We start from the raw sequence: 26,530 nt of genomic DNA, 5'->3' as shown, positions 1-26,530 counted from the left end.
TTTCATGATAAATCAAATGAGTTGAACTGAGAAATTCTCTTCCTAACTGTCCAAGAAAAAAAGCTTTCTTCCATGTCTTTGAACGCCTTTTATTAAAGCCATGAACAGTGTGTGTGTGTGTGTGTGTGTGTGTGTGTGTGTGTGTGTGTGTGTGTGTGTTTTTCAGATAACAACGATGAACATAAATTAAACTCCGCCACAAATGAACTGCCTCTTCCTGGGGTCATCGTGACTTCCATGTCTCTCTCTTATTCTGGTCGAGTCATTACGCTGGGCCGAGAGTCACCTTGTCTTGTTGTATCTGGCTTTCTCGTATAGATCAGCCACTAAGAAGGATAGGGGCCCGCTGCAGCACTCAATAACAGAGCTGCACAGACAGCGCATCACCGCATGTCGTCCATGTTGGATGCAGCTGTGAATCTGAAACCATGGTCCGCAGATGAGGATAAATGACCACACGGACACAAAGCAAGAGGAATAGCCACATTGACTGCAGCATCCCAAATACCTCACCTACCTTGAAGAAGTAGAAGACCGCACATGTGGACAAACAAGATCATTAATTTGGAATACGAGACAAAGGGGTGGGGTGTATGACCCACAATTCTGGAGGAAAGGGAGAAATGTCCCCTATTTCACAATTATGTTTGAGAAAGACGTCCCATAAGCATCCAGAGGTACTTTAGAAAAGACAACAACCCCTCCCTCCATTCATCTCCCAGCTCGTTTGCCCTGCAGCTCTTGATGCTGTTGCCTCGGAGCCTGAAGGACGATCCACTAATGGAAGCTGGAAATCAAGACTGAAGGTCACACGAGGTCGGATGAGTGTTTTGTGTTTCTCTCTGCCTGTCATTTTCCTCAAGTGAACAAGTTTTTGTTTTTTTGGGGTCGATTGTTTGTTTTTTTCAAATGTAGAATGGCTGCCCAGTGTATGAAAGCAGGGGTCATCCCATCAAAATAGAGCGAGACACTGACGTGAGGGATAGCGGGTGCTGCTGTGCAGCTGGAGACAATGACACGCTAAAAGACAGTGATTGTCATGTTATGGGCCTATTCACAGTCCACACACACCTGCCCACACAGTTTTTCCTTACTTTTCTGGACAAGTGTGTGTGTGGGTGTTTACACTTGTGACAGGCTGTGCATCCGCTGTTAGAATGGACCCAAGGGGAATCATGATGACTGTCAGCCATTGGCAATAGACCCAACCTGGTTTGCTACCTTTGAATTTGGGCCATCTCACACTCTCCTCTTGGTTTCTGTGCTTAATATAATCACTGCTTCTCTGCTCGCCCCCCATCTTACTTTAATGTAAATCAGTCTTTCCAATAGTTTGAGGTCTGAATGAATACCGGCAACCGGGACACTTTCCCCGCTCCAAGAAACTATTTTGGAGACAGACTAATTAAGTTGCAAGAATTTTATTTTGCAATCATGTTTTGGCTTAAAGGTGTCATCAGCAGTTTTGGCAGATGAGAGCAAGTCACCCCCCTACCCCCCCCCCCCCGGCATCTTGGCTATGACTTACACAGAACTTTATTGGCTGTTCAAGCGCGAATTACATTTTTATTTTGCGATTGTCTCAGATACCAGTTTTGCCCTTCTAAGTAAACCTGCTAGAATGTGCATATAATCCATAATATCGAAGACATTCTCAAAAACATCCCATCACGAGTTGTGAATTACAATCGCTAAGACTCCACCTTTAGGCGCTTCTCAAGGCCATGTAAAGTCAGTGAGACAGACGATAGACATCGCTAATATGGCCAGAGAGGGCATCCCATTAGACTGCCGTCAATCACACACAGGGTCTGACAGGGGGGACAGCTTTGCTTTGTAATCAAGGCCTGTGGCAGTTTACAGCGCAATCTACCCAGCAAGGGGTCCCCACACAATCACAATCACCAGGAGTTAAGGTGACCTTTGCTGAAATTCCTCCTGCAGTTGATAACATTTCATGTGTGTGTACGTGTGTGTGTGTGTGTGTGTGTATGTGTGTGTGTGTGTGTGTGTTTTTTTTTTTTGTGCTAGTAGGAACTAAGAAGGTTGCAGAGAGAGGGAGGCAAAGTGGGTGGGAGAGAAAGAGAGTAAGTGAGAGAGGGAGAAAGAAAGAAAGAAAGAAAGAGAGAGAGAGAGAGAGAGAGAGAGAGACCATTTCCATTTGTCTCATCGACACACATTGTTGTGAAGTGAAATCCCTTTGGAAAACATTGCAGCAATCCCAAAAGCCCTCCACAAAGAACACACAGGGACTAACGGGAACTACCCCACAAAGAAACCAATTCCACAACAACCCTGTAGCTTCACACAGATATAGAAGGCAACTTATTCCTGCAGACACACACATACACACACGCGCGCGCAGGCACCTTCTGTACGCACAAGGTGATAAAACAGAATTTTATTTCCCCATTTCACACACTTGCTGGCACTCCTCGCTGTCTGCATGAGCAGTGTGTGTGTGCGTGTGTGTGTGTGTGTGCGTGTGCGACTGTGCGTGTGTGTGTGTGTGTGCGCCTTTTAATCATGTTTGGCCACGCTCACACCGTCACACATACATCCCCAAGTATAAGACAAAATGGGGAGCACATGAATAATCGCGGAGCTACTACGTTATCAGGCTATTGGACGCGACACGGTGCCTGCCTGCCCGCCCGCACGGCCTTATGGGAAGTTAGCGCAGCAGCCGAGCCACAGGGTCCGGAGAGGCAAGGACGCGCCCAGTCAGTCTGCGCCCAACGCCATGCGCTCCCTCTTCCCTCCCCGCATCGCAGATGGCCTTGTCGCCGCCAAGGAGAGGGATTTTTATCAATTTAACACACGCTCATGAACCTGGGGACCTCGGCAGATGCCTCAGTACGCAAACAAAAAAACACACACAACAGTACAGAGAGACAGACACACACACACACACACACACGAAACACACACACACACACACACACAGCAGAGTCATGTGATTAATCTCAATCGTCCCTGCGGTCTAATGGATGTCAGGCGTTCTACACAGAGGGCAGAACGCACGACAAATGTTCCGCTTCCAGAACGCGGCGGCTGCCGCCTGTGTTCTGCACCGTGTGGCTCATCAGTGGGGCCGGTGCTTCATCATTCCCCGCCACAGCGTCCTCAGGTGAGTTATGGCACCGTTATTAACCCTCACTCACATTACACACACACACACTCACACACACACACACACACACACACACACACACACACACACTCTGCCCTAGACACACACACACGTACGTTGTCTCTGCTACAAACCCATACACTCATACTGTACAATAATGTCTCTGCCATCCAGACACTTGCCCCCCTCACAACGAGCCCCCACCACACACATGCACATTTTGCCCTAGACACATACTACATCAGTGTTTCCTCTATGTTGATTTGGTAGTGGCGGCCCCCCACGGATTAATTTTCTTCCCCCACGGTATCAGAAATGGGGCAGACGTACAATAGTCGCAGTTGCCTAGTCATTGTGCAGACCTGTTGTAGATTCTCCAAATATACAGCTCAATCACAACTGAAAATAATGCCTCATTGTGTGTGAATAGAGGTGAATACATATAATTGTTTGTGTTGCAGCGAAGTGTCAGTTGTCAGTTCCGTGGGACCGGAGGGGGGGCGGTGGGCACAGGCCTGCCCCCACTGCTTAAAAAAATCCTAGAGAAAACACTGCTACATACCTGTATGTACAGTTATCCATGTATAAGAAACAACCACAGACACACACACAACCCCCACTGCTGTTACCACCCTGTTACCGGCGAAACAGCTCTATCTACTTCCTAGCGCATGTGTGTGTGTGTGTGTACGTGTCTGACTCAGTCCAATTCAGCCCAGCTGCAGTAATTATGCCTAATGACAGTAGGCACACATTAATGATAAGCTGAGATATCAGCGTAAGGGGACAGGGGTGTTTATCTCACTGCTTGAGCTTGCATTGTGTTGTGAAATGGTGTGTGTGTGTGTGTGTGTGTGTGTGTGTGGACTGATTTATTGTGAATGTGGGTGCATTCATGACTCTGTATGTGTGTGGGTGGGTGTTTGTGTGCTCTTGTTGATGTAGGTGTTTGTGTGTGTGTGTGTGTGTGTGTGTGTGTGTGTGCATTGGGATGTGTGCGCTCCTTGACTCATAAATATTCATCATCCAGAAGCGGCGATGGCAGTCGGGCTATGCGGGCGCTGTCGCCATGACAAACTGATGCTCAGAATGCGAAAGGGGAAATGGGACAAGAGATATACGAGGACGGAGCCAGTGGTGGTGGTCCAGGGGTCCCATCACCGTGGAGACAACCTCAGCAGCTTGCCTCCCCCCACCCCCCCCCCCCACACACACACACACACACACTCCTTCAGCAGAGTCGAGGAGGGGTGCAATGGAAGACATGGAGTGGGCAGCCGTGGCTTACTGGTTACCCTCCGGTTACAAGTCCGAAGCGCTAACCAGTAGGCCACGGCTGCCCCATCCATGTTTTGACCTGTCCAGAGCAGTACAATACACTGTATCAATAGTACGTGTGCTCCCTCCCTCTAAGTGACAAACTCATGACCTTGATTTCTGTACCAGCTGAGCTCCAGAAAAACTCCTCTTTATCTCCTTCCTCCATGCTCCCTTGGTCGTCTCCTCCCTCGTCCCATGCGCCGAACGACGATGACATTTTACCGCCATGCATTCATCCAGCAGATGCTATTGCCCAAAGGGTGGTGCAGTGTGCAATATAGTTCCGTCAGTGTCAAAGACCTTAGCGCTGTTAGTGTTTGAGTTTGCGAGTGAGTCCGTGTGAATTCCCCAAGAACAGCTAGGCTTTTAATGAACATGTATATCTCATGTACATTAATTCATCAATAATCAATGAATAATATATTTGTGCTATAGGTTGCGTTGGATAAAAGCTCAAATAAAATGTCAAGTGAAAGGTGAACACGCCACACTAAGCGGGAGAAACACTCCTCCTCCACCTCCTCTTCATTCTCTCTCTTCCCTCGTTATTCGCCTCTCCTGTTCAGCGTACGGTACGGTGGCCCTTCCCTTTTGGACCCAGCCAAGTCCCTGTCCCATCAGCCACCTCTTCACCCCGCGCCGTCTCGCCGGGGCTTGGCTGTTGATTCTAACCGCAGTGCCAACTGCTGCCTTCCCAAATGGGAGGGGGGAGGGGTTGTTGTGGGGGATTGAGGGCTGGAAATATATGATGACAATCTGTAGTCTGCCTACAGAGAGAGCAGACTGGCTGCCCTGCCAGCTCCAGTGTGTCTCTCTCTGTGTGTGTCTCTCTGTGTGTGTGTGTGTGTGTGTGTGTGTGTGTGTGTGTGTGTGTGTGTGTGTGTGTGTGGGAGTGTTACTGCAAGGAAAACTGTGGTTTTGTGCAGGTGTGCTTACACAGTTGTGCTTCCTACTGTCAGACTAACACTTTAGTACTGTGCTGAACGTGTGTGTGAGTAGGTCTGCATCTGTGGCTATGAGTGTGTGTGTGTGTACTTTATGACAGGGTGGGTTTGTTTTGGCACATGCTAACTTTGTTTGTATTGTTTATGTGTGTGTGTGTGTGTGTGTGTGTGTGTGTGTGTGTGTGTATGTGTGTGTGAGTGTGTGCATATGTGTGTGTGTGTGTGCATATGTGTGCGCATGTGCTCATTTGTGTCCATGTATCTGCCCCTCTGTGTTTGTCCTTCTGTGTTTGCCTCTGTATGTCTGTGTGTGTGTGTGTGTGTGTGTGTGTGTGTGTGTGTGTGTGTGTGTATGTGTGTTTCCCTTTATGTCAGTGTAAGTGTTCATCTCTGTCTCTGCAAAGGAAACACAATGTGCTCCCCCACACACCCAAAGTCTCATTACTCCAGAACTTCAGTGCCCCCCCACCTCCTCTGTTCACTGTGTGGACAAAGCCATGCTGTCCAATTAAAAGGCCTCATCCATCAATCACCCCCTTTATCGACCCCGTTCAGCACTGCGTCACTTTCACTTTCACACCCCCCCTGACATGGCAACACTCATGGCCACGGCAACTGTTCACACCGGCTCCTTTTCTCCCGCAACGACCCCCTCCACACCCTCCCCCCCCACACCCGGAACACACACACCTCTCTTTCATCACCCCATCTTTACTCCCGTCTTCACCACCTTTCACACCGTCTCTGTCTTTCCCTCTCACTCCATTAGCGTGTCCCTGTGCCATTTGTTGCCACTTGAAAGATTTTGTCCTTTTCAGTACAAATATAACCCTCGTCATAGTGGGGAATGAACTTCAAACCCAAAAATTGGGACAGTGTGAGTGTGTGTGTGTGTGTGTGTGTGTGTATAGGGGAAAGGGAATGGCGCTTACCGTGTGTGCGTTGTGCGTTGTGTGTGTGTGTGTGTGTGTGTGTGTGTATGTCTGTGTGTGTGTGTGTGTGTGTGTGTGTGTGTGTGTGTCTGTGAGTGTCAGTTTGTGTAACAGCCATTGAAAAGGCACCCTGACTGTGGAAGAGCCCGAATAAAAAAGAACACCGTGGTTGAAAAAAAAAAAAAAGCGGTTAAATCAATGAATTGTATTAGTGGGGAAACGCCACGACACAAAGCAGCCTCCGCACCCATGTTCCCCAGGCGACTCAATAGAGACGGCGATCTAAGAGGCCGGCTAAGACCAAAGAGGGATTTCTTTTTTTTAATCAATAAAACCTCATTATCCTGTCCCTGCCAGGATATTACTCGCATTCCTTTTTGTCTGTTGTCGGTGCACGACTGGCCACAATTCAATTACACATGCCAAATGATAGAACAATGGCCTGAGAAACTCATCCATTTGTGACAGGCCCAATTAAGATGTGCTGAGAATCTGCTGACGGAGGCTCAAGCATTGTTTGGAATGAGATTTGAACATTCTAGTATTCTTAAGAATGAGGTTCTAAAGAATGAGAAATTGTAATATGCTCTATGGACCATTGCATTGCATGTATAGCTGTTTGCAGAAAGCCATCAGAACCTTTCAACGGATTTGGATGAGTTCGAAACATGACGTTATCTTTTCCTAAAAGGTTGAGCATCAGTGGGAGCTGGACACAGTTCAAGACTCGAAGGCTCGAGGCACCATCTTTCTGAACAGTTAACCTTTCAAAGATGATCACAGGGTGTAAATTACATGGGGACTTTGTGAGACACCCCCCCGCCAACTGAAACATAAACTCCTCAGACTCACAGCAACACCTCCCAAAGCAAAGCAACACCCCTAAGCAATTAACAAAAAATCTCATTGGTACAACTGATTACAAACAACATCATAGCTCTGCTCTCTGTCCCCATACTCAAAGCTTTTGTGAGATTCACGTGCGGCCTAACCTCACAGAGAGTGCATGGGAAGGTGGCCCTGGGTGGGAGAGTTCAAAAAAGGAGGACAGGAAAACAGTTCATGGGTCTTGTGGGGCTTTTTAAAAGTGAAGCGTCGACAGCTTTATGCCTCTTTAACAAACTCTTCTTCTGTGTTTGTCTAATGAGCCACGGGGAGGAAGAGGAGGAGGAGGAGGAGCAGAGGAGGAGGAAAGCAGGTGTGGCTCCGCACTCAGGAGGGGAGAAGTTGAACTCACACACAGCACACACACACACGCGGTCACACACACACACACGGTCACACACACACACGCACACACACACGGTCACACACACTCACACACACACAGCACACACACATACACGGTCACACACACACACGCACACGCACACGGTCACACACACACACACACAGCACACACACACACACGGTCATACACACACACACACACAAACATCTGTATTGGTGTCAGCAGCAGCACTGGTGGTGCTGGGAGGGAGTGTTTTTGCTGAGGTGTGAATTCCTCAGTGGAGTCTCTGGTTCCCACCCCCCCCACCCCCCAACCGCCTGAGCAGAGCTTTCCCAGAGTAGGGCAACATTCCAGGGGCTGGACACCGCAGGAGAAACAGGTGTGCGTCTCTTGTTTACCCACCACCCCCCCCCCCCTCCAAAGAAGGAAAGAGTAGATGAATAAGGAAAAGAGAAGAGGAGAACAGAGGGAAATGACAAGGAAGAAGATGAGGGAGAAGAGAGAGAAGAGATGAGAGGAGTATGAACTGAACCAGACAAGGAAGAACAGAGGGATGATGATGATTTACAAAACGAAGAGAATGACAAAGAAGAAGAATTCTGATATCTGATTTTCCCCATCGGATGTGTTCTCTTGATTTTTTAAGGTCTTACGCAAGAGATGCGGTGAGACTGTTGCTGTAAAATCCGCCTGAAAGGCAAGGTGCTGCCCATGTCGGGAGGCGCCGAGTCATGGTGTGGGCTCCTCCATGAGTCGGCTTTCTAGTGGAAGTGACCGAAACCTCTTAGTCATCTCTCAGCCCCAGCCTACGCATGGCTTCAGGATACACTTCCCCCACCATTACACACGCCCATACCCATCTCTTGTGAGAGAGGAGAGAGGGAGGGAGGGAAGGAGGGAGAGATACGCGGGGGCAGGAAGGTAATTTCTCTATTTCTACTTTCTGCATGCTTGTGTGTGTGTATGTGTGTGTGTGTGTGTGTAAGCGAGAGAAAGAGAGTATGTGTGCATGTGTGTATCTGAATGAGAGAGAAATACAAATAAAGAGAGACAGTAGGTTGAGGTTGTGTGTGTGTGTGTGTGTGTGTGTGTGTGTGTGTGTGTGTGTTTGCATCCTGTACAAGAGAGAGAGAATAGAGAAGTGGCTCCTCCATATTGACATTCATGGCTGTGAAATGGGCGGGTGCGGAAATGAGCCAAGGGCTAGAGTAGGTCCTGACTGATCGCCCCTAAGGTGATGGACTCCCAAATGAAGACATCACAGGAAATGAACATGTCAGATAACTGAGGCCAAAAGGTCAGAAAAGGCTCTTTGTGTGTGAGAGAGTGTCTGGTTTGTTTAATACAAAAATCTGTTTTGTATTAAACATGCTAAAGTTACAAAATAATATGTTTATTGCTATTCATTGCCCCTGTGCCCCATACTGCCAGGAAAAACTTGTTACTTTCTGTTAATGTTCTGTTATCAGCAGAGAGCATTTTGCTACTTCTGAATGGAATATTCTTTTGCGTACCTCCCTGTGTGTGACATTTGGTGTAAGTTGCACACGATTGGAACGTATAGAAAATCAAAGATTTGTCGCACTCCAAAATCTTTTCTTTTTCGCTGATTCATTTTCACGTAGCAACAGGGGTAACAGCAACAAGACCAAACGTTTCGGCCTTGTGGCCTTCGTCAGTGTGTCACGATTGGAACGTGCCTTGATCAATGAAAAAGGCATTTAGATGGACAAAAGGGCAAAACTCTATGCCGATTTAATTATCAGTAAGGGTTAGCATGGGTTAGCATGTAAATAATGACATTAATGTGGTTTATATAGCCTACAATTTCAGCCAAATGTTAATTATTGTCAACTATTCTCAATTATTGTCAAAACAATAAAAACTCAACAATAAAAACTCAACAATATGGATTCATGGCACAGTTTGGGAAGCACTGTTGTAGATAGACTTTATGTGTTATTGAGAATTGTGTGCATGTGCATGTGTGTCATTTAAGTGTGTGTGTGTGTGTGTGTGTGTGTGTGTGTGTGTGTTTGTGTGTTGTTTGTGTCAGTGTGTATGCCCACAAGCAAATGTATGTAAACATACAGTATGCTATTGTGGGTGTGTTTGTGTGAGTGTGTGTATGTGTGTGTGTGTGTGTGTGTGTTATACGGTTCTCAGTGTTAGAGGGGCGTTTGACATCATTGCCCCTGGGGGCAACAGACGTCAGCGGGCCTTAATGCCCCTGTCAGAGGGGATTCTGGGAAGGTCTGATGAGTGACAGGACACGCAGAGGCAGCAGGCATCACAGGAGCAGAAGAGGAGAGGAGGAGGAGAGGAGAGGAGAGGAGGGAGGGGAGGAAAGAAGAGGAGAGGAGATAAAAGAGAAGAGGAGATAGTATAAAAAGAGAGAAGAGAGGAGCAGAAAGGAGAGAAGAGAGGAGGAGAAAGGAAAAGAGAATAGAGAGGAAAAGAGTGGATAGGAGAGGTGATGGGAGGGGGGCAGCAACGCCTGCAGCTCACTGTATCTCTGATGGAGATCATGTTTCAAAAACAATGCCATCACTCAACTCTCAACAAGATCTCAGGCTGAGAAAGACCATTACACTTGTACTCTGAGGCGAAATGAAATTTACACAATTTCAGCCTGTTTTTCTTTCGCCCCCTTAGTTGTTCTGGAGTTTCAGTGTAAAGTAAGATAACATGCCACTATATTGAACTGTAGTTGAATAAAAAACAAATGAGTGATTTACGACACTGATATAACAGACCCATATAATATCCCCAAAGTTCCAGAACAGTGGCAGACAATCTCCAGTAAAGAGCAAATCCTGTGAAGGCTACTTTTGTACCTCATATAGCCTTTCATGACAAGCCACTCACAGAGCCAGCCACTGGATTACATTCCACAAAGACTTTTTTAATGTGTATTTAATGATATTATTTCTCAAGCAGTGAGAGGATTCAGACAGGGGAAAAACCTTACAGTGAAGACAGAAAAGTCTCTGACTTCAACTGGTTCAAAATAATATTCGAAAAGCTCCTCTGTGAATGCATCCAACACACTCTGTGTATTAAGCTATACCAAATGTCAGTAAGGTTACATGTTTTCAAACCATTTTTTTGATTAGTAAGACTTAGCAGTAGGCTACATTTCATGGACTGTAGCCTACCAAAGTCCTTTCATTTGCTCCTTAAGCATGTGACTTTTTAAAAATGCAGAGCATGTATTATACCTACATGCAATTACATAAAATATTTTCTGGAGCTTTACAGCCTACTTGATGTATTTGTAGGCATCGCAGGAGTAGTTAGCCCTTGACACTCACCATAAGACAAGCTCTGATGTGATGTCCATAACGTTACTATTACACACACATACTATGTACGCTTGACAGATTGCCACGTGCGTTTATGACAGGCTAAAAATGTACATAGCTTATAACAGCAGGTTATAACCAAACCAAGTGATGTGAGTAACCTTGGTCGTTTACTTTAGAATTAGTTAACTCGTTTTACAATCTTACAACCAAGAAATTAAAAGATTATTCGTTTAGACAAAGTGGATGCTTATGTTGTCTGTTTTCGTTTCAGATGCAAATTCAGCACTATCAAACCCAAGCGAGTGTCCGACCGCGCAAGTTCTTTCGCTAATTCAGCTGTCATGCTAGTTGCCACTGCCATCATTGTCATAACGACGAAGCGGACATGCACTCCCAAATTAGGACACACACATCTACATCTGGCAAAACTGTTTCAAAACTGGTCTCTCACCAACACCTCAGGTGACAAACAAATATCTGAGGGCCAGCTAGCTGATTGGCCTGTCATAAATCAAGGCGACGACTTGCTTTGAGGGCCACTTATGTGTCCTCCGGGAGCTCTTCGGATAAAGTCTTTTAACATACGTCTAAGCCACCCGCCCTCAGTGTCATGTTTTAATAACAATAACATTCACAGAGCATATCACAAAGTCGGACAAATTCGTGTGTGTTGTTTTAACCCATTTGTCAATCTCATTCATTCACTTCGCAATTAGCCCACTGACAAAAGCTATCATAACAAAGAGCTTGTGCAGCGCAGCCGGTCAGTAACGGTAACGTTAGCCACATACAACAGAGGCAGGGCATCTTCAAAGACTCACTCTTCAGGACTTACGTTAACGTCTCATTTTAGTGAAAACAACTGTAAATCTACTCACCAGTTGGAAAGTACAGATGAAGATCAGAGTACAACGTCCAGTGCAGCACCCCATTGTATTACAAATAGCCTTGAGTTCGATATGCTACCACACGAGAAACTGAGATCTTGATCACACGAGAGAAGTCGAATAGTCAGTCACTTAGACCTCATCCATACAACAGTAACGAGGACAGATTAATAAAAAGAAGGACTGAGTCAGACTCTGTCAGGTACGGAAACGGTCCAGCCCACGTAATGCTTTCCCATGCTTTAAATATCCACCGTAAGAACACTTTTTTGTGTGAGTTAGCGGAGAACGAGACGGCAACGCACCGCCAGTGTGGCTGGGAGTTGAGTCTGTGGTGGTAGTACTGGCAAGCACGTTGAGGCTCGCGGGGCGGAATGGGGGGATTGAAGGGAGAGTTCAAAGTGATCCCAACTGCCCCCTCTTGATCCTGAGGGGATTTTCCTTAGGTTGCTGTTATCACCCTGGTGTCATATCCCAGTAGACACACGTTGTTGAATAGGCTATTCCATGCAAACACACCACAAACCGACCAGCTAAAAAAAAAAAACATTGACTATAAGCTATTCCAACATACTCTGAAGAAGTCTTCATAATGATGACCGTAGCCTATCATTTGACCATAATCTTCACCATCATTATCAAATTATTTTTTGGTGGCTGTATCACGAAGAGCAAATATATACCAACAATCAATTGTATCAAGTTTGTAGTAACTCCCAAGATGCAAGTTTATCATATAACCCTTGGCCCAGGCTACTCATATAGAAACGGTAACTGCATGCAAGAACGATGATAGTAAATAGACATGGAACTTTACTGCCATCTGCTGGCAAATAACGGAATCTTATCAGAAAAAAATAAATAAATGTTCATTCGTAATATAGGCTACCTCATAAAAACTGCATACATCTGCATTTTATATAAAGGTTCACGATATAAATTAAGCATAAATACAATGTCTTCCCTCAGTACACTATAGTAACATATTACAGGTGTACTAGGCATATGAGGGAAGAACCTAGTAGGCTACTTCGATACGTTTGAAGGGGTCTCTCCGCCTGTCTCTCTCTGTATGAAATCCACCCAACTTTCCTCTGGTTTGGTTGTGCTCTCGTTTGGGCTGGATTGATTCATTATAGAATAGCCCTTAAAAGCCATCTCCTCCAGCACACCCACTCTCTTTCTCTCTCTCTCTCTCTCTCTCTCTCTCTCTCTCTCTCTCTCACACACACACACACACACACTGCTCTCCCTCCCTCCTGCCGGTTCCTACATCTCCCTCCAGAAGTGTGCGATGAATCTTTTAGAGGTCCTGACTGCACAACCAGGGAGCACTTCACTTCTTATTACATCACACACAACCCCTTTGTTGCCCCCACCCTCCCTGCAAAAGCCTGCCCCCTCTTCAACGTACAGAGAGAGAGAGAGAGAGAGAGAGAGAGAGAGACCAAACTCACCCCTGCTATAAATAGCACCAGCCTGAGTTTTTTCGAATGGGAAACACTTGCGCAATGTTAAGTTAGCAGCATGTTACAGGCAGCGTAGATGAAGACTCATGCATCCTGCACACGTGAGACGCAGATGGAGCGACAAGAGCATTCCCTTTATTTATATGATGTCTTCTCTGTCAGTGCACATACAAATGAGTTTGATTGACAGATCCTCAGATTCAGTGTAGATGCTGTATGTTATCATCATGAAATGTCCCTGCATCACACACGCTACATCAATACGAAGTAATGCACATTCAACATAGATCATCCTTCCCTTGCCCCTCTCTGTTCTTCTCTCTTTCTTATGTTCTCTCTCTCTCTCTCTCTCTCTCTCTCTCTCTCTCTCTCACACACACACACACACACACACACACACACACACACACACACACACACACATGCAGACACATAAAGAAATGAAATAGTTTCCCACATCCATATTCACACACTATACACAACAATGAACACACAGCAAAAACAATCATCATCAAGAGCAAAAAACCAGCAGGCAACAAACATTTATCAGGGTATGAATAAAAGATAAGCCAAATGCTTTATGTTAGAAGGACAGACTGAAGCTGACAGAGAGAGAGAGAGAGGGAGAGAGAGAGAGAGAGAGATCTGTCAAATAAGGATATAAAATAGGTCACACATTGGAAGTGTTGGGTACTGTGAAAGAGATTTCTTCGAGGGTTTCTGGGGTCATTTTCACACCTCTCCTCAGCCTTATTTGTGGGTGAGTACTTCTTCATCTTGCCCTCAGAAATCACCCCTTCTTTTCACCTTTAAAGATGGGGTCGGGTGGGGGTGACCCACCCGAGGGGTATGCCTCTCTCCCAAATATTGAGCACATCCACACTGATTTGGACTGACAGGTCTTTCCCTATGGCTCTTCACTGTGTAGACCTCCATTGTGTGAGAGATGGTCTTATGGCAGACGGCACAATGAGATCTGGACAAAGGAGATGCCTTTCGCTCACACACACACACAAACACACACACACACACACACACACACACACACACACACACACACACACACACACACACACACACACACACACACAATAGCCTACTAGTTCCATTGACTGGCAGGTCTTTAAATGTGGAACACCACTGACCACGTTAGCTGAAAATGACATTTTATCTGGGACATTTCATCAAGGGCCACGCCTCCTTATAATTGACAGCGTGAGCGATTTCTTCGTCCCAATTTCATATCATGAAGCAGGAGCGCCAGTACCTTTGGCTTTAGCACAGAGCGTGTCCGTCCCTAAATTAGTTTCTTTTCTTTCAGAGCCCCCCAGTGACATTCTTTTGTATTTATGAAAAAAACTCCTTTCTTCCTCCCTATGTAATGTATTTACTGTCTTACTTTTTACACGTCTCACAATGCCAAAAAAGTGACACTGCAATTAGTCTTTTTCTGTGTCTCCATTGGATGGCGCTCTTATCGCCAGCACCTTGACTTGACGGCACACAGCCCTGAAGCTGTCCGCCTCTCCGTCACATGGGCTCGCTGCGCTGGGAAACCGCTCTCAGATAAAGCCAAGGTTGGGAGGCAACACGGAGGCAGATGAGAGGAGGCTATCACTCCACACTTGAACTTAAAAATAGAAAGTGACACTCCGCGTGTTTAATTAACGGTTTCGAGAGAGGCGTGCGCGCACGGCTGCGGAGTGATGAGGTTGCACACGCTCCTTTAGCAATCAGGGATCGGCAAAGGTTGTGAAGTTGCATCTCTGCAAAAGAAAATGATTGCGGGAGCGGAAAGACGTCCCGAGAGAAGCGCCGAGGAGCTCGCAGTGACAGGGATGCTGCAGGTCGCGTTTGCGCTCTCCCTGGACGTGTGAAGAGCTTGCGTGAGTTATAGACGTTTATTTACATTTCTGAACTGCAACAGTTTTTGTTTTATTTAAGTGTGTTCTGTAGGCTATATTAATGCCTGTGCAATGATTACGTGTAGGCTACTACTTATATCACCCTGCCTTGGTATTCAGACCCCACATATTTTATACCGTTGCTTTCTTTGGTATAGATTTTCTCACCCAAACGGCGTGGCTATGATATTTTAGATCAGTTGAACTCTCTGAAGTATTCCAACGGGAATTCTACTAGAACTTCTCACACGTGCATACCGTTACCTGTTTTTGGCACCGTGACAGTCAAACTAAGTCAAATGAAATGCATCTCCGTTAGATTTACTTACTGTTTCATGAGGGGGTTGACGATTAGCAAGCATATGGTAACCTTAGGACAACAGAATGACTTGTGCTTATGCTAATGTGTATGTGTACCTCAAACTTCATGTCCCTCCGCAAGCATACCATTTTGGGGGCTCCCTTTCTAGAGATTAAGGTTTAGTGTCCTCTCTTTGCACCGTGTCAAGCATATTTCTAATTCCTGGACTGCACATTCTGTATGCTTGTTGAATTTCTGCACATTTTGCCACTGGCAATGTTGGGGCAGAAATGGGTTCCCTGTGTTCAATGAGGTCATTACACATAACCACTGAAGAATGGTGTGCCCCTTCCCCAGTCTGGGTTAGAATGGGAGAGTCTGAGGGAGTCTTCCGTGAATATGGATGAGAGAAATCCTCTTACTGTGCAGTTCTGTCTCTCTCTCTCTCTCTCTCTCTCTCTCTCTCTCTCTCTCTCTCTGTCTTTTGCTCTTTTTTTTGCGCACACACACACACACACACACACACACACACACACACACACACAGTTTCTTATCAAGACGTGCATGCACACATATTGGGAGAGTAGAAAGTGCACATATATTATTGATGGGGTGACTGTCCGGTCTGGTTCGTGCAACAATGGGCATTACTTAAGCTCCTGAGGTCTTTTGTGTTCCCCCGGTGGTTGAAGTCCTCCTGCCACCCTCCCCTGTTCACTTGGCTCTGTGCACTGCCTGGAGATTTAACAGTTTATTCACCGCACAGCCATGAACTAGACTGGTGGCAATAGTAACCAGTTTAGACAGACATTTTCCCCATCTATGACTATTCACCTGGCACCTCTTCAACATGAAGTGAGAAGTGAGTGTAATGAAAAACATACATACACTCCATGAATACACTCCACCCATACACCTACACACTTACACATGTATACACTCCACCCATACACCTACACACTTACACATTTAGTGAACCGTGCTGTTTGTGTGTTTGTGTGTGTGTGAAAGTGAGAGAGAGAGAGAGTGTGTATGTGTGTGTGTGTTTGAGAGAGAGAGAGAGAGAGAGAGAGAGAGAGAGAGAGAGATGTAAAGGCTTTAAAGGATTGGACAGGGCAGTAGTTCCCTTGGTGCTGGTCGGCAGATTTGCAGTGGTGGACTGGTGGAGTGGTGGACTGGACAGTCCTTAGACTGGCAGGAGCCGGAAGGCTGGATATAGCCTTAGCAAAGTCCCCCCGGAGCCGGGCAGGAGATCTGTGACAGGGGGGCTCCAGGCTTGCAGAGCAGCGACTGGGTAAAATAGCCTCAATAATTAACACTGCAGTGGGAGAGAGGAGAGCAGAGGATAAAACTGAGAGAGAGAGAAAGAGAGAGAGAGAGAGAGAAAGGACAAGGTGGGAGATGAAGCAAGGAAAGCCCACTGCACTGTGGGAGGAGGGGTGGAAGGGTTACGGACTGAAAGAAAGCCGTGGATCGCGAGTAAAAGAGACTCCCGCCTAAAAGAATGGAGGAGGAGGGAGGGAGTAAGAGGGAGGGAGGAAGGGAGGGAGAGAGGGAGGAATAAGCAGAATGCAGATGCAGAGTGGGTTATCTCTGCTCAGGCGGCACAGAGCCAGGAGACTTCTAGAAAGTTCTTTTCATGCCTTCCCTTCCAAACACGCCCCTCTCGTTCCCCCCGGGCCCTGGGGTCTTTCCTTCAAAATCTCAGGCGGTCAGGAGGACCCGTACCCCCACACACACACACACACACACTCTGTGCCACTCAGTCATCCGGGCGCTCGCCGTCTCCGTTAGCGCACTTTAGACGCGATGCGCTGAAAGGAGAAAAGAGGCCATCCATCTCTCTCCCTACAGGGCGGATGACACAAACTGAGATTCATGGAGATCACCTTCATTCAGGCAGTGCAGCCACCCGCTCCCTCTCTCTCTCACTCCCTCTCCCTCACTCTTTGTCTTTCTCTCTCTCTCTCCTCTCTTGGTCTCTCTCTCTCTCTCCCTCTCTCTCTCTTTCTCTCTATCTCCTCTTGCTCTCTCTGTTTCTCTCTCCCAGTCTATGTGTCTCTCCCTCTACCCTCTCTCTCTCTCTCTCTTTCAGCAGCCTATAACACCCAGACCGGACAAGGGATGGATACCACCAGGGTATCACATGATCAGGAAATAAGACGCGGAGCATCAAAGTCAATAAGCGTGCCGAGCACTTAGGAGTATTTCAGGGCCTGTTGTGATACGCATTAGTCTAACGGCCTCCTAATCCATAATGCTACACAATATTGATTCATTTCCTGTGCTGTGGAGGGTGGAAAGCTTGCCCTTATCTTCTACCTTAGAAGGGCCAATGCACAGACCCATGTCTGTATTACTTAAAGCAATATTATGTAGTTGTCTTACCTTTAAATAATGCCTTCAACGGCATTTTGATGATGCTCTGCATCTCTGCCATTGCCAATACATGTCTGGGAAGTCTGGCATTGCACTATGTAACGTTGTTGTACCATGTAGGTGCACGGCCCTTTTCGTCAGTTTGCAGTGCACTTGGTACCGCCTTAATGACTAATGGGAAATCATTGAAAATTGACGACCAAGGTTGTAAATACCAATTCTTACATCATGTTGCTTTAGGATGGGCGCTAATATCACACTCTGTTGCTTTTTGGTCCACTTTGTTCAAGTAAACTGCTAAAAGGCAAAAAGTGGAAGGAGTGAAAAAAGGCCACCATAGATGCTGCAAGGGGTGATGGTTTTAACCACTGGCCCGCTCTGCACATTTTGTTCTTTGCAAATACATTTTGATGAAACAATCAAAGCTTTTTTTTCGAGGTCAGTAATCTGGATCCAGGCTGAGTCAGATTAGATGCATCTAATGACGTGCCGAGAGCCAATGGTATTATCTTTGTGCCGTCGTGGTGCAATCATCAGTATAGACGTTGTGTGTGTGTGTGTTTGTGTGTATGTGTGTTGACGGGGATGTCGGATGAAAAAGGTTTTATCCAAACATGACCGAGGTCAGACTACACATGTAAGGTCTGGTTAGTGACTGGTTTGGAACATGGCTTCTGTGTTGAGGGTATAGTGATCTGTTTCCCCTCTGAGCTCATTCATCTGGCTAAGGATTAAATCAAACGAGGAAAGGAAGGAAGCCTTTGCCTGTATACCTGGATAGCGATGGTTTGGGAAACATTAAGGGGATTTTTACACCTGGTCAGTAACAAAGGCACCCTTTATGTAGATGTTGTCAGGATATGGAATGTTTTAGAGGGGGTTATGCAATGTTAGGTGCATCAAAATGCAAAATATGTGACATCGGAAATGTCAGGGTTTATCCCTTTGAAAAGAGATTCAAGCTTGGCATCTTTGAAATGATCTCTGTTAGTGTCAGCAGTCTTTTCCATGTGTCAGTTTATGACAAAATTTACATTGATGTGAGGTTATGAAATAAATCAACTGTACATGTAACTTAAAAAAAAGGCCTACCGGTATGTGAAAAATGTCTTATCTTGAGATATGGTGAATGAACCATGTGTTGTGAAATTGTTGCTTCTGTGTATGAGTTTATGACACCATTTAGATTGATGTCAGGTTATCAACACTTCCACAATAGAGGTTGCTCATGAAAAAAAAAAAAAAACCGTGTAGAATGTGGTCTTATCTTGAGATATGGTGCACCATGTCTAGTGAAACAGAGGAAATCATCACTTCAAGAGGCCTTAGTTTCCACCATCACCCACTGCACTCATTTTCAGGCAGCAAGTGATCCTTACCACAGTCTGACATCAGTGGAGATTCTGCACTTTTGCACTTATGCTGTGTGTGTGTCACTGACACATATCAACCAGCGCCTCCCTGCAGATATCACACATGGCACTGTGACATATTCAACTGTCACCTTGCAATTACAAAAAAATTAATTTGCGAAAGGATTAATTTGCGAATAGACATATCATTCTGACAACGTGATAATTTGCCACTGAATATACTGTGTGTGAAAAATGACATACCAAAATATACAGCTCTATAAAAAACTAAGAGACCACTGCACATTTTACTGTAGGATGACATCAGAAAAATTATACAACTATTGATTGCAGCTAATTATTGACAACATTGTCTGTAATGAGTTATGATTACCAAAGCTCAATCAAGCTCAGTATTTATACCCAAAAAATAGTTCATAACAGAACATTTGAATTGCGAACACGCCAGACATGCATTATAACTATGCTCCATACTGTTCAAGATGGCCCACACTGTGCTTTAGCACCCTTATTGTATGCAAGGGGCGAGTTATTTGAGTCTTGTCTTTGTTGCTGTACATTGCAGCAGCCTCTCTCTCTCCTTTTCTCTCTCTCTCTCTCTCTCTCTCTCTCTCTCTCTCTCTCTCTGCAGATCCGAGGATGGGTTCTGACAGGGTGTACATGCTTCAAAGGGGGAAGGGGGAGAGGAGGGGCGCTGAGCAGCTAACGTTAACACCACCACTCGCTGCTCGCTGCATGGATGTCGGTTGCAGAGCATCAGAGCGAAACAGACAGGCCCTTTTTTCCTGCCTCACTCTCTCTCTCTCTCTCTCTCTCTCTCTCTCTCTCTCTCTCTCTCTCTCTCTCTCTCTCTCTTACACTCTCATACACACACTGACACACCCAGCTCACCGAGCTGTAGCTGATCGTTGGCGAGAGGTGAGAGCCGTTGGCAGTGTCGAAGAACACTGGTTAGCACCCGCCCTGCTCGCAGCCCTTGTCTCTGGCGGGAACCTTCACTCGTTCCCTTGCTCCCTCGCTCACTCTCTCCCCCGCTCACTCTCTCTCCCCCGCTCACTCTCTCTCTCTCTCGCTCACTCTCTCCCCCGCTCACTCTCTCTCCCTCGCTCACTCTCTCTCTCCCTCGCTCTCTCCCTTGCTCACTCTCTCTTTCCCTCGCTCACTCTCTCTCTCCCTCGCTCACTCTCTCTCCCGCGCTCACTCTCTCTCTCCCTCGCTCTCTGGCTCTCTTGTTCCTCCTCACTCAAGACAGAATGTCTGGGGCTCTTTTCCAAAGGGGGTGTTTCTTTGTAGGAAGGGGGTGGGGGTGGGTCCTCTTTTTTTGGGGGTGGGGGGGTGGGGGGGCTAGAGACCTCTACACCCAAACTCACCCCCTCCACCCCTACTCTTGGCAACTGCACCTACAGACAGGGCTTGTTTGGGGGGGCTCTTAAAAGGGCTTAATCCTGAGACAAAGCTTGTGATTGTCCTTTCATTTCTTTTTTTTCTTCCCCGCGCTCCCCTTCTCATGCAGGATGGATCTCATGTTGGATGTTTGCGCTCGCTTTCACAGAGTCCTCCGCAAACCCACGCTGGGGTGGACCAGGGTCTCCCAGCGGGGTGAGATGAGGTCCAGTCTGAAAAGTTAGCGAGACGGAGAGGGAGTGTCTGGTGTACGTGGGAGGAAAAAAGAGAAAAAGAGAGGGAGAGAGAGAGAGAAAGAGAAAGAGAAACAGAGAGGTGTTTTTGAATAGAACGTTGAAAGAAAAATGAAAGGGTTGGATTATTAAAAGAAATTCTCTCCCAAATAAAAATGAGGAGTTTTATCTTTCTCTCTTAAGTTATCCCAGACCTATAAGACAGAGGGATAGATGAACAGAGCCAGAGAGAGAGAGAGAGAGAGAGAGAAAGGGAGAGAGAATTTGTCCATGACTCAGTGCAGTGGAGCCCCAGTTGGTTGGTCCCATAGTGCAGTGTGTAAGTGTATCTTGGCCCCCAGGAGTCCACACCAGAGCCCTCTCTCTCTCATCACGGCTTTAGAGAAGCTCATACAGCCGCCTGATCACAGTGCACAGGGAAGGCTCTGTCTATCATGGCATAGGGATTTGCATAATTGCAAAAAAAAACCTACGTCTGAGAAGTATGAGGCTGTATGTGCTCAGTAGATATTTCCATCACCCATGTGTGTGTGTGTGTGTGTGTGTGTGTATGTGTGTGGTGTGTGTAAGCATTTGCATGTTGTCATATTTTGTTTACAACTAAATTGACATGAGAGATTGTGTCAGTTTTGAATGTCAGGTCAGTTTTGTCCGTTTGCGTGTGTGTGTGTTTGTCTGCTCTGAACTGCAATATTGAAGCAGTTTGCTTGGCGACATGGCAGTTGTGAAATGGGGAGACTTTACCACCACTGTGTTTTCTTGACACACACATTGTGTTTTTGTGTGATGAGTGAAGCGCTTGTTTTCTTGTTAAAGACTAAGGGAAAGAGAAAAAGCGAGACCAAGAGAGAGAGAGAGAGAGATAAACAGAGAGAAAGAGAGAGAGAGAGATTCTTTGTATCTGTGTCATCAGCAGTTAAAGCAGGTATCACCATCAGAGGTCTATTTTTAGAAAGCCCACAAGACGGAAACTTTTTTTTCTATGGCCACAGTTCCTTCTGACATGCTATTTTAAGTAGTGCACAAATTAGCAAACATTTTAACATAAAGTGTTCTATTTTGGAACTGGGAATCATTGTCACTCTCATAAAAAAAAATATATTATTAAAGTTAAATATTATTAAATTATTTCACTTGTGTTCCAGATACTTGAGTGCTCTGAACAGCCGTCTTCTCCGGCCCCTAATTAGGGACATAGTCGAAGTGTGTGCCGAGTTTTTAATTCTTAGGAAGAGTTTGGAGGACTGTGACTCAGCTGTGCTGAGAACATCAGTAGTCTCATGTGTGGAAAGGACCTGGCTGGTTGTCACAACATGTCAATTAACATGATATGTTGTTTTAACCTGTGTTCACACTCTTGCTGGAAATGTTCCAAGTCACTTTACTTGTGTTTGGGTTTCAGTGCCTTGAGCAACTAATGTCGGATGCTCAAGATGAGTTTGCAAAGATTGTTTTTGATGTGTTTCCACTGTGTCTATTAGACTAGGACTGCATTTCCTGAAAGCGTAAATGGGCAACCACCACGGCAAACTAAGAGAGAGAATGTTTAAAATAATAGTCTCTTTGTCAATTTGTCTGCAATCAAAATATCTATTATTGAACAAATACTTAAAATTGCTCTCTCTATCACTGAATTACAATCTACTGTATAGTCAAATTAATCTTTCTGCCATTTAGCTAAAGTCTTGTCAAAATAGTCTCCCTGTAGTCTCTAGTCAGAATAGTTCATCAATCATATATCTATAGTGTTTCTCTCTGTCATTTCATTATGATAGATTGTTATGATAGTTCAACATGTTTTTTCCTGGAATCTCACCCTTACGTGAGCAGTGCTGTGCAGAGGTGCTGCACTGGTGCCCAATGTGATCTGGTACTACTGGTGTATACTTGGGGCAGCTACAGACAGTGCTGCTGTACTGGTGTGTACTTGGGGCAGCTACAGACAGTGCTGCTGTACTGGTGTGCTATTGGGGCAGCTACAGACACTGCTGCTGTACTGGTGTGCTATTGGGGCAGCTACAGACAGTGCTGCTGTACTGGTGTGTACTTGGGGTGCTGATGTTGATGTTGTGCTAGTGGGCCAGCTAGAGCCGGTGCTGATGTTGATGTTGTGCTAGTGGGGCAGGTAGAGCCGGTGCCAGGGATCCAGGGATGCGGGGATGCTGAAGGAGGGGCCCTGTCTATTTCAGGCTCTCCTTTGTTGCTTTAATTTGGTTGTTTATGCATCCACCTCCACATGAAAGCAGGCCGCGCTCCCCGCTGGGGGCCTGGTTTAGGGAAAAGAGAACTTTTTAAGGGGGGTTCGCAACTCATCTCTTTCCCTGCCTTCCTTTCGCTCTGTCTGTTTCTCTGATTTTCTCTCACTGGCATGTTCTCTCTCTCTCTTATTCTCTTTCTCTCTCTCTCACACACACACACGAATACTCATCTAGCTCTTCTTCTTACGCACATGCACACAAAAATGCACTCATTTCTCTCTCTTATACAAGCACACTCTCTTGCATATACTCTCTCTCTCTCTCTCTCTTACACACACTCTTTCTCACACACACACACTGATTTAATTTCCCTCTCTATGAGCTCCCTCTTTTCTCCTTTTCTCTCTCTCTCTCTCTCTCTCTCTCTCTCTCTCTTTCTCTCTCTCTCTTCCTCCCTTTCCCTCTCCCCTCCCGTCAGCTCCACTTTTATCAAGTTCTGGAATCTGCTCTGTGTTCCATTGATTGGTCTGATCGATCAGACACCGGCGCAGTAATGAGACCTTCATTAAGTTAATGAACAGCAGCCCGTGCGCCCTAAATCATATTATCAGAAACACGCGCGTCGTCGGGCTGCAGCGTATTGATAGCCAGCTGGGTAATTAGTTTATCAGCGTCATGAGCCTCCGCAGCAGCAGCCAATTATTTGTTGTTTATTTTGTCTGTATTTTCACAGCACTTTGCCCACGGGCCTTCTCCTGAGACGCGCTTCCATTTCAGCCCCCCCATGCCTCCACACAGGCCCCGTGCTTACTGTAGTCTGTGTGTGTTAGCAGTCATCTGAGCCTAATTGATGCAGGGTAGTGATGAAAACAGTCTAAGTAGGGCTTTGTGTGGAGGAGTGTGACAGGTGGAGCAATGTAGACTGGGCTGAATAGGGTTGGAGTCTGTTTTGCTGAGATGGCCTGGTTAAGTGGCTGTAGCAATGTAGCAGTGTTTTACGTTGCTGAGATGGCCTGGTTAAGTGGCTGTAGCAAGTAACGGTGACAGTGTTTTACGTTGTACACACATTTACAGTTTTTTTTGATCGTTTTGATGTCAACGCTCGTGTCAACTCTGACATCACATTCTCAAAACTAGGGTTTGACCGATATGGATTTTTTAGTGCCGATACCGATACCGATTTTTTTCCCTCAGCCTTAGCCGATGACCGATACAGGCTGCCGATTTTCTTGAGCCGATATTTGGAGCCGATACTGCTTTTATTTTGCTCCCTCAATTTACATCATAAAAATGACACATAATTACACAAATTATGATAACAAATGTTATAAGTCTCAATTTAAAAAAGGAACATTTATTGAACTTATGGATGGGTGCACTGGATATGGTTAACTGTGCAAAATGCTTTCATCAACATCTTACAGCCTTGATGATTCATTGCTTGCTGACTATAAGACATAATTCAGGTCATCACAAACACATTTGTCAACACATTTAAATACTTTAAGAAAACAATAAGCCTGAAAAGCTATTGAAATAAAGTGCTTGATTTGTAATTTAAGACTGCATGGTTTCATTTTTTCTATGTCTATATTTTTCTAAAAAAAGCTGCAAGATTTGTCAATCACAGAACATAAATCAGCCGAAGAAAATAACGTGGTGTCAGATGTTTCTGTTCTAAACGGCATCAACGTCAAAAGGTATAAAACATATCTCTCAAAGTTTTAAAATATCTTCTTCCGGTAGCGCAGCACTCTCATATCGCTGTGATGCGTGTCTCACAGATGCACACACAAACGTCTGTTTGGTAGCTGACGAACAACTATTGAACTGGATTGATAATGATAACGTTAGCAAACGGCTCTAAACAAGTAAGGCATACACGGTATGTCTGGTACATGGTAAACGTTAACACGAATTAATAGTTAACTACATATAACACGTCTCTCATTATTAAAGCTTTTATCACTGTGATGGCAACTCCGCCCAGCTCGAAGGGAGAAGGGGAGGGAGACGCACACACCACACGCGTCCAAAACTCAGCCAGGTGGTTGCTGAATAAAACTACCACAAATATCACGGAACAACGTCGGCATTACTTAATCATATGATTGACCAGTGTTCGTAACAGCTACCGCTACCATACGGATAGCCTACAACTTAGCTATTTACAGCTCCCTAAATACAATGGCAAGCAGTTTTATAGAAGAGGCATTCAGGGAGGGAGACACACACACACACACCACACGCGTCCAAAACTCAGCCAGGTGGTCGCTGAATAAAACTCCCACAAATACCACGGAACAACGTTGGCATTACTTAATGACCAGTGTTTGTAACAGCTACCGCTAGCCTAGCCTACAACTTAGCTATTTGCAGCTCCCTAAATACAATGGCAAGCAGTTCTATAAACGAGGCATTAAGCATTAAATAAAGTAGCCTACCTATCTATCTATCATTCGTGTTTTCCATTTGGACCCACAAACTTGCTTCCACCTTCAAAGTGTATGGCAATATTTAGCTAAGTCAAACAGTTAAAAGATGCTTTGAAAGTTTAAATTTTACTGTTGTCTTGAAGAGCAGGCTTTCAGCACTTGTGGGGGAGGGGCAGTCTGCACGTAAATTGCAGCTTCTCCAGCAACACAGAGCTGCCTGTGGACGCCTGTATGTAAATAATGCGGGGGAAAAACTATCGCTGCTTATCGGCCGATGCCGATACACGTAAAAAACGTAAATATCGGCCCGATATATCGGCCGGCCGATATATCGGTCGATCCCTACTCAAAACAGTTAACACCCTTGTCTGAACAAAAGCACTCTGGCCAAAAATGACACATTTTGCTTTGCAAAAGACTGTTACTCTCTCAAAACACTTAAAACATGCAGCAAAAGCAAATCATGCCTTCAAACAACACATCCTGTCGTTAAATCACTGTGTGATTTCAGTCAATCAATACACACTGGACAACAAAATGCAAAATATAGTTATCAAAATGGGCATTTTTGCTATGTCTGTTCCATTTCTTTCTCATGTTTCTGGTATCAGAAAAAACTGAAAAAACTAAATGTACTGAATAAAAAATAATTGTATTAATTCCTCCCAATATGTAACTGTCATTGACATGTAAGACTTTCAGTAAGCACCTAGACAAGACAAATTTCATTGAACTACAACTTGTCATTTGTCATCAAAATAGACCTACAGTAAACACCTTTTTACTGTTTTCTTCACCAAATATGCTATACAATAATTTACAGTTTTTCTTGATCGTTTTGATACCTGTGTCAACTCTGACATCACATTCTCAAAACAGTTAACACCCGTGTCTGAACAAAAGCACTCTGGACAAAATGACACATTTTGCATGCAAAAGGCTGTTACTCTCTCAAAACACTTAAAACATGCAGCAAAAGCAAATCAAAGACTACAACTTATTGCCAATTCAAAAACACTCTAATCAATCATTACACACTGGACAACAAAATGGAAAATCTAGTTCTCAAAATTAGCATT

General features: G+C 45.4%; 2 protein-coding genes across 4 annotated transcripts in view; one reads left to right on the top strand and one right to left on the bottom strand.

The window, feature by feature from the left end:
• The window catches only part of nkain4 (sodium/potassium transporting ATPase interacting 4), an 80,144-nt gene extending 68,061 nt beyond the window's left edge, over positions 1-12,083 (bottom strand). For both annotated transcript variants that reach the window (XM_076275909.1, XM_076275910.1), the window contains exon 1: positions 11,747-12,083. In XM_076275909.1, the coding sequence (XP_076132024.1) occupies positions 11,747-11,800 (54 nt within the window). In that variant the 5' untranslated portion in view covers positions 11,801-12,083. The remainder of the gene's footprint in view (positions 1-11,746) is intronic.
• A 2,724-nt stretch (positions 12,084-14,807) lies between these two features.
• The window catches only part of LOC143115394 (uncharacterized), a 48,144-nt gene continuing 36,421 nt past the window's right edge, over positions 14,808-26,530 (top strand). For both annotated transcript variants that reach the window (XM_076277400.1, XM_076277401.1), the window contains exon 1: positions 14,808-15,110. The gene's annotated coding sequence lies outside the window, so the exon portion shown is untranslated. The remainder of the gene's footprint in view (positions 15,111-26,530) is intronic.

The sequence above is a fragment of the Alosa pseudoharengus genome, unplaced genomic scaffold (genome assembly GCF_046254945.1).
Source record: "Alosa pseudoharengus isolate Yale_2024_CS ecotype anadromous, Long Island Sound unplaced genomic scaffold, YU_APseudo_1.1 YU_APseudo_1.1_scf_9, whole genome shotgun sequence".
Lineage (NCBI taxonomy): Eukaryota > Metazoa > Chordata > Actinopteri > Clupeiformes > Clupeidae > Alosa > Alosa pseudoharengus.
This window is presented reverse-complemented; position numbering and strand designations above follow the sequence as displayed.